This window comes from Aspergillus vadensis, assembly GCF_003184925.1.
Source record: "Aspergillus vadensis CBS 113365 unplaced genomic scaffold BO88scaffold_11, whole genome shotgun sequence".
Lineage (NCBI taxonomy): Eukaryota > Fungi > Ascomycota > Eurotiomycetes > Eurotiales > Aspergillaceae > Aspergillus > Aspergillus vadensis.
Window position 1 is genome coordinate 64403 of NW_020292049.1, and position 12260 is coordinate 76662.

Below are 12260 nucleotides of genomic sequence, written 5' to 3' on the forward strand. Positions count from 1 at the left end.
CCAGCTACCAGCACCTCCGGCATGGCCCGCAAGGCGCCGAAACGGAGCAAGGAATGAAACCATGATAGTCACTTAGATACAGGACTTGTGTTCAAAATAAAGATGTTACTCGACTTTCACTTTGTTTCTCCTGTTGACCCCCTGTTCTCCGCGCCCCCGCGGAGCTCTGTGGAATGGTCAGGAGTTGTCTCATTCAACAGGGACACCTGTGCATACATTCCTTCTTGCATTCGTGCACTTGACTGAGCTTCCAGTCACTCTTGAATGATCTGAGTCAGTTAGTAGTGACGGGAATAAGATCGCTTTCTCTGTTAGTGAGATTGTTTGCTAGCTGCTTACATGTAGCGAGGTGTTGCTGCAATTGATCACCATTTCCTCCCTGCAATACCTCTTCGCTATACTTCTATATATCAGCATCTGTATGTATCAAGCGTCCTCCGTCCTACCAGGAGATACTTTCTGCTACCGCGGAGGCTTTACTCGTTGACTGCTACTTTGATCCTACCGAGTGCGCTTCGAACCCGCGTGTTTCACATCTGCATTATCTCATATGCTTATGTAGCCAACTCCTCAAATAGGGAAATGACGATGGAGGAATCGGTGAGATAATCCTGCCACCAATTCACTGCCAATCAGGTAATCGAAGGCGATCCAGGCGAATTTACTGCGAAACAGGATCAGAAGGTTTGATTAGACTCTAGCCACTCCGAAGATAGTTGAAGATCCCGGCAAAGATCAACAGGGCACGGAAGACAAAAAGCTTTCAGTGATTGAACGAAACCAAGCACTATGCTTCATTCGGGTAATCCGTTGGTGGCCTGCATGATGCAGATCGATGCTGCCTCCGCATATTGTCGCACGGTGTACTCAGTCTAGCTTCTGCCCTCGCACATCAGGCTATCGCTTCCTGGAGTTTGGGAGCCTGGTCCCTACGAGAGTTGTCATCGGTTGTAAAGAGGCTAGCCGACAATCCCGAGATCTGAAGCGTGGCAAGAAGAAAGGGCTTTGTTTTCCCTGGGGAGTAATGATATACAAACCCTCCCTTCCAACCGGCAGCTCTCGTTGTCTGTCATCCCCAGTGGACACCTATCTCACCGCCGGATATCTGTCTTAGCCCGCCTGCGCATGTTGGAATGTCTTGCCCAGCCCTTGTTTCAACCCTGCCTGCCAGTTCCCCAACAATGCCCAGCTTGAGTTCCCTAAACTCAAGCCAAAACATCCATCCCTCTGTGCCGTGTGTTGTATAACTAGCTTCTCGTCTCTTCTAATTATCCCTTGCTAGGTATCACTCAGCTAACAAACCATTGAGCTAGCTAGTTACATGCAAGGGCCGCTGTCACTGCAGGAGTCTCAGCATTGACAAATAGCATGTTATCTATCAACGTGAGGGGTCGAGGTACCTCAGCTGCCTCCAATACAATGCTGTGAAAGTGAGGTCGGTCCCCCGATTTAGAAGGGACATAAATACCGCCCATTGATCCCCGGATCATAGCTTGTTCTCCAATCATCCATCATCCACAGGATATCTTATTGAGATCCTACCAAAAGCCAAGCCAAGTCAAAACGACTCCCAAATCCAAAATGAAGTTTATCCTTCCCGCCGTTCTCTTCCTCGCCTCTGCCGTGGCCGCGCAGAACACTGTCCTCGACTACAGCGATGGTATCCCGCTTTGCTGCACCACCCACGACTACGTCTCCGAGGCTGACGACGAGGTCATCCAGCAGGTGACCAGCGCCTTCGAGAGTGACGGCGGTGGTGCCTGGGATCTGGGCGAGGCTATTGCGGGTGAATGTAAGTGAAGACCGAGTGCTGGACGAGGAAATTTTTGATGGTATTTGTAATTAACTGGATTGTGCAATACAGGCCAGACTGCTTTCCCCACTGGCTTCGCTGGCGGCAACCGCACTGACTGCCCCGAGGATCTGACTGCCATCTGGTGCAAGAAGCACGCTCCCTGGACCGTGAGTATCATAACACGTATGTATGTGGATGGTTCAATGCTAATGCAACCTGTAGTTGACTATCAACGGTACCTCAACCCCCCGTGATGCCCACGGCCAGTGCCACTACTAGATGGACTATACAATTTGTCAACGACGAGTGACGGAATGTGGAATGTGCTGAACGACGAAATGTTGATTGTTGGAGAGAGTCTAATGAGGTTCAATGAGGAAATGATGCATCGTGGTACGAATAGATAGATAGACGAAATGAAAAGGCTTCATCGCATATCTCCGTCATGGAGCATTGTCGATCTCGAGACGGATTTTACCTTTGACGAAACCGACATGTATTGAAGTAAACAGGAAACATTTCCAAGACACCATTCTTGAAGTTCGGCTGTTCCAGGCCCTTGCTATCCCTTACATAGCATGACTGGTGCGGGAGGAAGGGGTGCTGCGTTGACTTGCCCCAAGTAGATAACGGACGGAGCTTGATTGCTAGGAATAAAGATTAGGTTTAATTGCGACGAGAATGTTAGGGAATATGTTGCTCATCATAAATCTAACAGGAGATTAAGTTAACTGCAGTGACAGTAGAAGTTTAATTCAATGTGAGGTATTCGAAGAAACTGAAGGAGATGTAACTTTGCTCACACCGCCAGTACAAGTATCTCCTAATGTCTCATAGTGGCTTAACCATGATGTACCACTGCCTCCGGTGCCATCGAAACCTCGCGTGAGGGAATTCGTTGGGTATGAGCGAACTGTACTCTTTTACAGATCGTTCTTCACTCGAACTCAAGCTGTGCCACCATAAATGTGAATGCTAGTCAGAAGAGCTATAATTTTCATTAGCTGCTCCACAAGGTCAACCAATCATCGCTAAGGTGGTTAATCAATATGATAATATCTATAGTACATATCCTTCTATCTGATATCAGTCTATCAATCGTATAATCTATCCAATCTACATATAATCTACCACACCAATCTAACAACACCTCATACCCTACTCCCCAAAAAAGTAGCAATCTTGCGATACATCTCGACCGGATTCGAATACATGGGAAAATGCCCACTCTCGACGATCATCGCCAAGTCCACTCCCTCTCCTTCCAACCTCGGCAAATACGACAACCCCTGATTCTCCTCCCCGAACATAAACATCTTCCTGCACGGCAGCCTCAAAAACATGCCCATCAGATCCTCCTCATCTGACAACCTAACCATCGACTCAAAGATCGGCCTCACAGCACCCGACCGGACCCTCGCGCGCAGCGTACTCGCATACAACGGACTAGCATACGACTCTGCCGTCGCCGTACGAGCAATGAAAGCATCCATAAACGCCTCAGGATCATCAGCCGGGAACTGGAAAATCTGACGACTAAGGAAGCAGTCCTCGGGGGCAAGATTCCCTTTAATGTCGACGAAGCTTAGCACACGATCGGGGTGCTGATGTGCCAGTAAGAGGGCAGTAAGTCCGCCCATGGAATGGCCCATGAGGTGAAACCGATCAATGTCGAAATGCGCGAGGACCGCTTCCGCGGTGGCGACTAGGAAGGGGATGTCAACGACGGAGAGGTCGTCGGTATGTGAATGTCCGCATCCCGGAGCGTCGAAGGCCAGATAGGCATATTCCTGGAACGAAGGATGCACGCTTATGTCGGCTAGGTCTTCTTTACAGGAGCCGAAGCCGTGCAGGAAGACGATTGGTGGGTTGGAGTCGAGCTTGTTGTTGTGGATGGTGGAGATTTCGAGTCGCACGCCATTGACTCTGAGCGGGATGGTTGAGTATGTGAGCGGCATGATGGTGAGGGGTATGTGCTTTGGCCCGAAGGTCGGGTAGTATTTTGACTAGACGAGGATGGCTCTTGCAGAGGTACTTCGATAGTGATTCGATGATTGGTGAGGCTATATATGCAACCTGACGTCAATTCATAGGTTGATAGGTGTCGGCGAAATGTTCTTTTGCCGGTCCCGCGCCGTTGCGGGAGGGGCCGGATATAGATAGATCCCTTTGGGTTCGGCATGGAGTGCTGCTGGGGAGAGTGCCCTTTGACCGATTAATTTAGGGTATAGATATGGTATTAGGAAATATAATTGTTTGTATAGGCCAAGGCAGATGATTGATTATCGGTTGAACTCCGACTTTACCGTTCGGACTCTAGCTGACCCTCCCGATGCTTATTATTATATTGTTTTTATTGTGACTGCTTTCCGGCACATGTAGTTGTTTATTTCCAGCTTGGCTGCCCTTTATCGCAAACCATATTTTATCTATATATCAACTAGTGTTCTGGAGTTCTACTCTATCACTTAACACCCTTCTAGCATATCCCAATAGAGAAACCTAGCCATGACAATCGCAACTTTAAATCCGCAGCTGCGACTCCTCAATGCGCTCCGAGCAAATGCAAAGCCCATAATGACCTTCTTGGGCCTTCCCTCTTTTCGCACAGCTCAAATAGTAGCCCAGACCGGCCTTGACGTTAGCGCCCAATCCTACCACTCACCTTCCCGCTAAGCTAATAATTGAGAAGGGCATCATCATCGACTGCGAGCATGGTCACATAAGCGACGACTCAATGCACAGTGCAACAGCAGCTATAGCTTCTCTAGGAGTATCACCGCTTGTGCGTCTACGAATGACTCACTCGGACTTGATTAAACGGGCCCTGGATGCCGGCGCGCAGTGAGTAGCACACGGTCCACTTACCATTCTTCAGGATGTGCCCAGACTGATCAACCTACAAGCGGAATTGTCGTCCCACAAATCAACACCGCAGAAGAAGCCCAGACAGTAGTCTCTTATTCCAAGTTTCCTCCACAAGGGCTTCGCGGACAAGGATCGGCATTTCCGGCATTTACACATAGTATCGACCTCTCGACGTACATCAAGACAGCGAATGAAACCTTGATTACGTGTATTCAAATCGAAACTAAACAGGGAGTCGAGAATGTCGAGGAAATTTGTGCGGTACCTGGTGTTGGTGAGCTGCGCCCATACTCGTTTCTCTAGCTATTCCAATCCGGCTAACTTTAGGCAGATATGATTTTTATAGGTCCAAACGATCTGGCTCTGTCAATATTAGGGTATGTTCCCGCGAGAGGTGACGAGCCTGAGTTTGTACAAGCTATTGAGAAGATTGTGGCTGGGGCCAGGAAACATGGGAAGTGGGTTGGTCGGCTGTCGAATAACGGGACGTTGGGCAGGGAGCACTTGAAGGTCTTTGATACAGTGGCGCTGAGCTATGATATCCGTGCTATGCAAAATTGGTATACTAGTGAGTTGCAGGTGGCGCGGTCGTGATGCGTTTGGGTGGTTTGGGACATCACTCCTCGGTTTGTGAATACCATTGACGGTCGCTGAAAGGCTTGTACTCGTATACTTACCCTGCTAAACCAATACCAGTCTATTATCTGTTCATTGGGAGTTTATAATGCAGGCGTTACTAAATAGTGGTGCCTTTGTAAATGAAGCGTCATCATGCCGAGGAACAAATGTCAAAGTCGAGTATACGAAAGGCAGTTAGAGATACAGGGTCTTGGAACTATGATATAGCGATATGAAGCCCGTATCACTTTGAGAGATATTAACATTTCATGTTAGCTTTGTGGGAACCTTGGGAATCGATAAGCAGTGAATCGAAAGACACAAATGTTTTCACCCTTCTCTTAGCGGAACCGAGGCATTGTGAGGGCAGAGTGGTATGGCACTCGAGCAATACCATTTGCATAATACTGACAGCCAACAATCGGTGTAGTATAGTATTTTATTGATGTTGCTCGCAACTGTCAACATTGAGATTAGTGAGACCTTTGATGGTAAGGGAACAGAGGTGGTTGGGCATGCTCGCAATATCGACTTGCAGGATAACCGAGAGAACATAGCAGCCTTGATGGCCGAAGGGGAGACAGTAGCAGTGCCTATGTGAAAATCGATCTTATCGTGGAAATAGATGTGATGCATGATCTCCGTATTGGCACGAATAAAAAATGATTTTTCTCATCTTTGTGTATTGGTGGAAAGGCCATTTCACTGACCAGATGTGCTATGACAACTACTATCTGTTCATCGTGAGCGAAGTGCATTTAGCACAGAAGCAGGTCAGGGTTATTGGTGACTTAGCAACTAGGACCCTGAAGAGCAAACAGACCCTTCATTGGCCTTAATAGGCGAAGCAAGCTAAAACAAGAAAGCTTGGCTGTCAGCATGAAGATTGATGTATTAATCCGTGAATTTGGTACCGAAGGTAGATCTCTAAACGCCGCGATTGCATTATGAATAGTAATCAAGGTGTTCAATTTCTCACAAATTTCATTAATGTAAGGACAAATGGTTTCCCTGATTAATACTTCATTACCACACAGAATCAGCACTATCCCTCTGCTCCTACAATCTTCATACATTTCAACGAACGACCCCGGATAACAATAATGACCACTATTACCCTGTCTGCTCTCGCCTTGAGCATGCTTGTCACAGCAGCTCCAGCACCGACGACTTCAAGAGCACCAACGGTATCCATTTCGGCGGCTTGGCCCTGGGCTTCACAACGGGCTCTGACAACATTTCTGAGTGGGCCCAGGGCAACTTCTATGCCTGCCACCACCAATCCTTGTACGCTGCGGAACCCGACTTACATGATCTTTGCCAGCCAATCTGCTGTCACTCTTTCGAGCGACTGTGTTGAGATCGGTCTCCAAGTTGTTTCTGATTAGACTTGATGCTTCGGGGTTCTGGAACCAGAATTTGTGTGGAGAAATTGGGGCTATGTTACAGACTTGCACTTTCACTGAAGCAATAGATTTGGTGAATTACGCCCAAGTAAAAGATATCTATTATTAATAGGATTGTAATAGTCATTCGAGCTGTTTCTACGTAACCTGGGCTGTGGCACATATACATAATGCGAATTCATCGTGAGGGTCTTAATCAGGGAGCAATGTTGGAACTCATTTATCATTGTTTACAATCTCTAATATAAATCTAGCCCACTTCGTTTGAAAGCATAGACAAACTCTTCATGATACAGGCCTATAACCTCTTCCTCAATTTTTCTCATTACGCTGCAGTGTGTGATATCCAAGCTTCTTCCGTGCCTCCCCAATGCTTGCTCCTCCCACGATCATTTCACGAATGCCCTCCTCGCTCTTCTCGATCTTCTGCGCAACTTCCGCTACTTCCCTTGCCCGATGCCGAGGAACAATGACAACACCGTTGGCATCAGCAACAACGATATCACGAGGGTTGACACGCACTTTGCCAATACCCACAGACTCATTGACGCCTCCTACCTGGACACGGTCTTTGCCAGTCCGCATCCAGCGACCAGCTGTGAAAAGGGGATACTCGTCCTTGATTGCGCGGTTTACATCTCGGCAGACACCGTCAATGACAGTGCCAGCAATGCCTCGCAAGCCAGCATATTGTGTCATAATATCCCCCCAAACGGTGCAATCCGTACGACCGCTGTTGTCGATAACCACAAAGTCACCCTCAGCGACATCGTCGATGAAGTCACCAACACTGCCCGGGGGGTCGCTGGCAGGGACGTAGCGCACAGTAAAGGCCGGTCCCACTGTTACCTTCTCGTAGTTGGTCAAAGGCATGATTCCGAGCGCCTGGCCAGGGATACCAAGCTTATCAAGCGCATCCGAGATGCCAGGTGTGTCTGATTCGGCAAAGAGGGCAGCCAACTCTGCATCTTCGGGGCTTGCTTTCTTAGGGTTTGATGATGACGACGATGGACCAGACGGAGCAGACTCTTCACTAGAGCGGATAGCCTCGAATTGCTTATCATGCATGACCTCCGAGACAGGGTTTCCAGCTCTTACAGCCTGCACCATACGGTTTTGGCGACGATCGATACGTTCACCCAAGTCCAGAACCTCCTCGATGCGCGCAGCCGGCACAAATACCGTTCCACAGATATCGGCAATCACGTAGTCATCTTGGTTGACGGTGACACCGCGAACCTGCAATGGTGTACCGGACTCGAGCTGCACTAGTCGGTTACGCGCGCTGATCATGGTCACACCGCGGCCGTAGACGGGATAGCTGACGTCTTTGCTGCCGTCAATGTCACGACTCATGCCATCAATGATGGTCCCGCAAATGCCTTTTTTCTTCGAGGCATTGGCGATGATGTCGCCCCAACATGAAATTCCCTCGGTGCCGCCCGAGATAACCAGAATGCGATCATCCGTCGTGACGGCATCGATGACCGGAGTGAGGAGATGAGTTGTGGGAGCAGCGTCGGTCTTGGGACCAACTTTAACTGTGCTGGCTCGTCCTACTATCTTTGGGCAGTCCCAGAGTGGTCGTAGTCCATAGGTGGCGCCCTTGAGGTCTAAGAAATCTAGAGCATCGGACACTGTGTTGGTGTCTAGGGCAGAGAGTCGGTTTAATATGGTGGATTCACTCATTGTGAAAATTATCGGTGTCAAGCGTTCAAATAGTATGGAGATAAAATATTGGATATTGGACCGTATCACTTGATTGAGGCACAAGGATTATAACAAGTAGATGACAAGGGGATCACAGCTGTCTACTAGTAGGTAAGGGACTGCATTTATATTCATCAGCACTGTGCTCTATAGTTCGGCAACTTAACCGATATGCGGAGGATTTCTCGGCGCTGAGGAAACACGCCGTTCGAGTGGCGGAGGTCCATTTCCCGCTGGTGTGGCTGCACTAATCGTCGGCACAATTACCTTTGCCCGACCCCGCTGAAGATCGAAACGACTCGGTCCTGCCAGCTCCGTCGGAGTCCTATCTGTGGCCCCATGGTGTTCGCTATTGCTGTAGCAAGACTGTAAATCCAAGATATGTTCCTGATGCAGGTCGAGCACTCTGCACCATATGCAGTAGACAACCTCGTGTCTAATAAGACACATAAATAAATAACATACATGTGGTTTCTAACTGGATCGAGTGTTGCAGTTCGACCTGGACGGACAAGCCAGCTGGGTCTCTCCACTTTCTACCATTATAGAAGAGAGCTTCAGTCTTTGAGGGGCATTACACCAGTCACTTGGCCGTCCGACCAGAGACTATCTTCACTCTTGATGTTGTTGACCGGAGCGAGATCCGGCGCTAGTCCCCACACGGACATGATGGTACTGACAAGCACGTGACATCTGCAAAGTAATGCCAGAATCCACCGCTTTGGCAAAGGATTCAGTGCTCATTCCGGGAATGCTTCATAGTCTCTGTCCAAGAACTTCTACACTCCAGCAATCACCATGTTGATGCAGCATATCTCGCCGCCAGTTGCAGCGATCATAAGAACGCTGCTTCAGCCAGTCTCGCGCTGTTTCCGCCCCGATCACCAGAGCAAGTGAAGCTAAAGTCCAAACAGCTCAGGAACACTGCTCGAATCTCCTGTAAACTCTACCTAATAACCACCACTTTCCAACTAGCAACCTATCTAATACAACCCTTTTCGTTCTAGGTACCACAACTGTCTATCTTATGCCCTCAGTATCTTCATCCCCTAGTTCCCGATGCGACTTCTTTCTTCCCAAGGAAAAAGATCATTAGTATAAGATTCAACACCAAACATAAAACCCCACTGCAGGAGATAAATCTAGTGTATTCTGGGTATTTATGCAAGCTGTTGGGATGCGGTTGTGGCCGAACCGACTAGAAAGTCCCGATCTTAATATTTCCCAGCCTGAACTTCCCCAATCAGATTGAAGCTCCCTTGGAAAGCTTACAATAGTATGTGCGCCATTGGCCGGCTATGCACAGTATGGCAGGACCTTGCCATATCCTTATCATGCTTTGCTGTTCTACAAGATATATTTCATGATGCAGAAGCCGAACTCGAAGACTGGGTGATTAGCTATAGTATGGGCAGACATCACCTGAATCCCCCTTGCTTCCATGACCATCTCCTGCATACATCCAGACGGGCCTCTACTTGTCTTGGTTAGCCCGAATATTTTGATGCCCTGATTTGACACCTCGTCCCTCACTTTGGTCTACGTAGCCTCACATTATCAACATCCATCCGCTTGCGCAATGCGAAAGCACTCCGCACATACCGGAAGGCCCCCTCAATATACTACCTCCAATAGGAGAGACAGTACCGTCTTGAGTCACTGCAGCTAAAACCAGGATTACTCTGGTCGCTCAAATCAAACATTTCCGAAATCTCGTAGAAGCCGGAACCGGCTAGGGCGCTTTATGATTGACTTTACTGACCACATACGAACGAAGCTATAGTGTTTGTTGCTCATCCAGCATGATTTGCCACCCACAGCTCAAAGTAAAACAGGCCTCAAGCTTCTACCCAAAAGTCTTGACGGGAGGCTGTGCCTCTTGAGAGGTTAGTCCTTGTCTTGACACGAAGGGATTGATAGCTTTAGGGCAGTCAAGTCCTCGCACCTCGGAGCAAGTTACGGACTTCGCCAGTTTACAGCAGACTAGTCCGAAAGAGCATTTCGTGGCTGAGACCGAGCAATGCTTTAATGCATTTCTGCCCGGACTTGATGGACCTACCAATGCACGATTGAGAGTGAAGAATCTAGATCCACCACTAGACACCCTTGCATTGCACCAACGAGAGACAAAGCCTAATGTGTACCAGGCAGCTACTAAGTGGTAATGGTAAGTGCATGACAGTCCACTAATTAAAGATCTGCTCAACATTCATCCTGCTGACCAGTCACAGTATCAACGCTCAATTTACATACAACAAATAAGCCCATTACATACATAGTCTTTCATTATGCTAATGGCACCAGGCCACGCTCACATCATGCACTCATCAAATATACACGCATCGCAAAATCTACTCCCTAATCTCCCTCGCGGGGCCATTACTAGGCTCCCGCATCAGATCCGCCCTTTTATCCAACATCGCCTCCGCCATAAACGGACTCCTCTCACGGATACTTTTCCCCCACACAATGAACGACAACGGCGCCAGCGTCAGCAACAAACTAATAAACGCCAACAACGTACTCGCCCACTGGAATCCCAACGTATCATACATACTGGAAGTAGCCAGCGGCAAGAACGCAGAGACGGTGTTCTCACCGACCACGAAACAAGCCATCGCGCTCCCAGCATATTTGCAATACGCGTCTACCACGTAATCCGCAATGCCACTGACCACAACCACACTACCCATGCCCACCATCCAGAGTCCCACGGCCGGAGCGATCCACGGCATGGAGGGGTAAGATGTCCATGCGTACACGAACATTCCCCCCGCAATGCCGAAGACACCCCCTCCGACGGAAAGATAGAGTCTAGCCTCTGGAATAGGCGTCCCGGGGATTTCCTTATTGCGTTTCGAAGAGTTGAAGTACAGTCGTGCGGATATCAGCGAGAAAAACCACCCACACACTTCGCCGATGAATACCGCCGCCTGGACATACCCTGCCTCCACAGGCGTCCAGTTATACAGTCCCACGAAGACCTGCTCGACGGATTGCGTGAACAGGTATAATGTGCCGACGGTGAAGGCCGACCACAGTGTGGAGAAAAAGACGACGTATTCGGTGAAGAGCAGCTTGAATGGTCGGCGAATGCTGGTGAGCAGGACCTGGCGGAGCGGCTCGGCTTGGAGTTCGTGCTGCGTGTATGCGTTCTCGCCTTTTTCGCGCAGTTTCCGAGCTCGGCGTTGCAGGATCACAGATCCTCTGGTTTCCTTAAGGATGAGAATGTTCACGAGTAGCAATGCGCCGACCCAGATGAGTTGTAGGTAGGAGATCCATCTCCAGGACAGGTGAGCGAAGATAGGTGCACCGACTAAAGGCCCGGCACTACTTCCACCGAGGTAGGCGACAATCCAGAGAGCGACGGGTTTCGTGCGCGCCATTTCTGTTTCGAAGAGGTTGCCGATGATGCTTGCGGAGCCGTTGCCAAGGACGGCCACGCAGCCACCGGCGAAGAAGCGGACAATTATAAGAGTGGCGAAATTCTGGGCGACGGCTTGGGGAATTACGAAAATTAAGAAGACGAAGTTGGTGAGGAGAAATGTGATGCGGGTGCCGAAGTCTTCCATGAGAGGCAGAATGAGGAGACAGAAGAAGACGCCTCCCATCGTCCAGGAGGCGACGGGCCAGTATGAGTTTGGGAAAGTGGCATCGCTGACATTGAATTCTTCGTTTATTGCTTCATGGGCGACCGTAATGATAGTGCCATTCATGAGGGCCACGAAGGTGGTGGTCAGAGCAGTGATGGTCATTAGCCATTTCCTGGAAGTGGGCCAGTTGAATGGATTCTGGGGGTCCTTGGGACCATCCCAATCCACGACCGTTGCATTAGAGCAATCACTGCAAGGGGCTGTGTCCAT

General features: G+C 49.1%; 5 protein-coding genes across 5 annotated transcripts; 2 read left to right on the forward strand and 3 right to left on the reverse strand.

Moving 5' to 3' along the window:
* Positions 1-1472: 1472 nt before the first annotated feature.
* Positions 1473-2262, forward strand: BO88DRAFT_435271 (uncharacterized protein). The gene is made up of 3 exons (XM_025709513.1): positions 1473-1792; positions 1865-1962; positions 2018-2262. Exons 1-3 carry the CDS (start codon positions 1582-1584, stop codon positions 2072-2074), a joined length of 366 nt encoding a protein of 121 aa, XP_025562835.1. The 5' UTR covers positions 1473-1581; the 3' UTR covers positions 2075-2262.
* A 648-nt stretch (positions 2263-2910) lies between these two features.
* On the reverse strand, positions 2911-3780 carry BO88DRAFT_404762 (alpha/beta hydrolase). The gene has a single exon (XM_025706705.1). It carries the CDS (start codon positions 3751-3753, stop codon positions 2947-2949), a length of 807 nt encoding a protein of 268 aa, XP_025562836.1. The 5' UTR covers positions 3754-3780; the 3' UTR covers positions 2911-2946.
* A 523-nt stretch (positions 3781-4303) lies between these two features.
* BO88DRAFT_453495 (HpcH/HpaI aldolase family protein) lies at positions 4304-5257 on the forward strand (the record flags this gene model as incomplete). Its single annotated transcript, XM_025710749.1, has 4 exons — positions 4304-4435; positions 4488-4639; positions 4702-4937; positions 4995-5257. 4 exons carry the CDS (start codon positions 4304-4306, stop codon positions 5255-5257), a joined length of 783 nt encoding a protein of 260 aa, XP_025562837.1.
* Positions 5258-6992: 1735 nt separating this feature from the next.
* On the reverse strand, positions 6993-8428 carry BO88DRAFT_388174 (RraA family protein). The gene has a single exon (XM_025704844.1). It carries the CDS (start codon positions 8374-8376, stop codon positions 7000-7002), a length of 1377 nt encoding a protein of 458 aa, XP_025562838.1. The 5' UTR covers positions 8377-8428; the 3' UTR covers positions 6993-6999.
* A 2320-nt stretch (positions 8429-10748) lies between these two features.
* BO88DRAFT_388179 (putative MFS multidrug transporter) lies at positions 10749-12260 on the reverse strand (the record flags this gene model as incomplete). The annotated part of the gene is made up of 1 exon (XM_025704845.1): positions 10749-12260. The coding sequence occupies one exon, from the start codon at positions 12258-12260 to the stop codon at positions 10749-10751; it is 1512 nt and encodes a 503-aa protein (XP_025562839.1).

Coding starts and splice junctions, on each gene's coding strand:
- BO88DRAFT_435271 (XM_025709513.1), top strand. CDS start 1,582: ATGAAGTTTATCCTTCCCGCCGTTCTCTTCCTCGCCTCTGCCGTGGCC. Junction 1,793..1,864: donor CGAGGCTATTGCGGGTGAAT/GTAAGTGAAGAC, acceptor TGTGCAATACAG/GCCAGACTGCTTTCCCCACT. Junction 1,963..2,017: donor AGAAGCACGCTCCCTGGACC/GTGAGTATCATA, acceptor TGCAACCTGTAG/TTGACTATCAACGGTACCTC.
- BO88DRAFT_404762 (XM_025706705.1), bottom strand. CDS start 3,753: ATGCCGCTCACATACTCAACCATCCCGCTCAGAGTCAATGGCGTGCGA.
- BO88DRAFT_388174 (XM_025704844.1), bottom strand. CDS start 8,376: ATGAGTGAATCCACCATATTAAACCGACTCTCTGCCCTAGACACCAAC.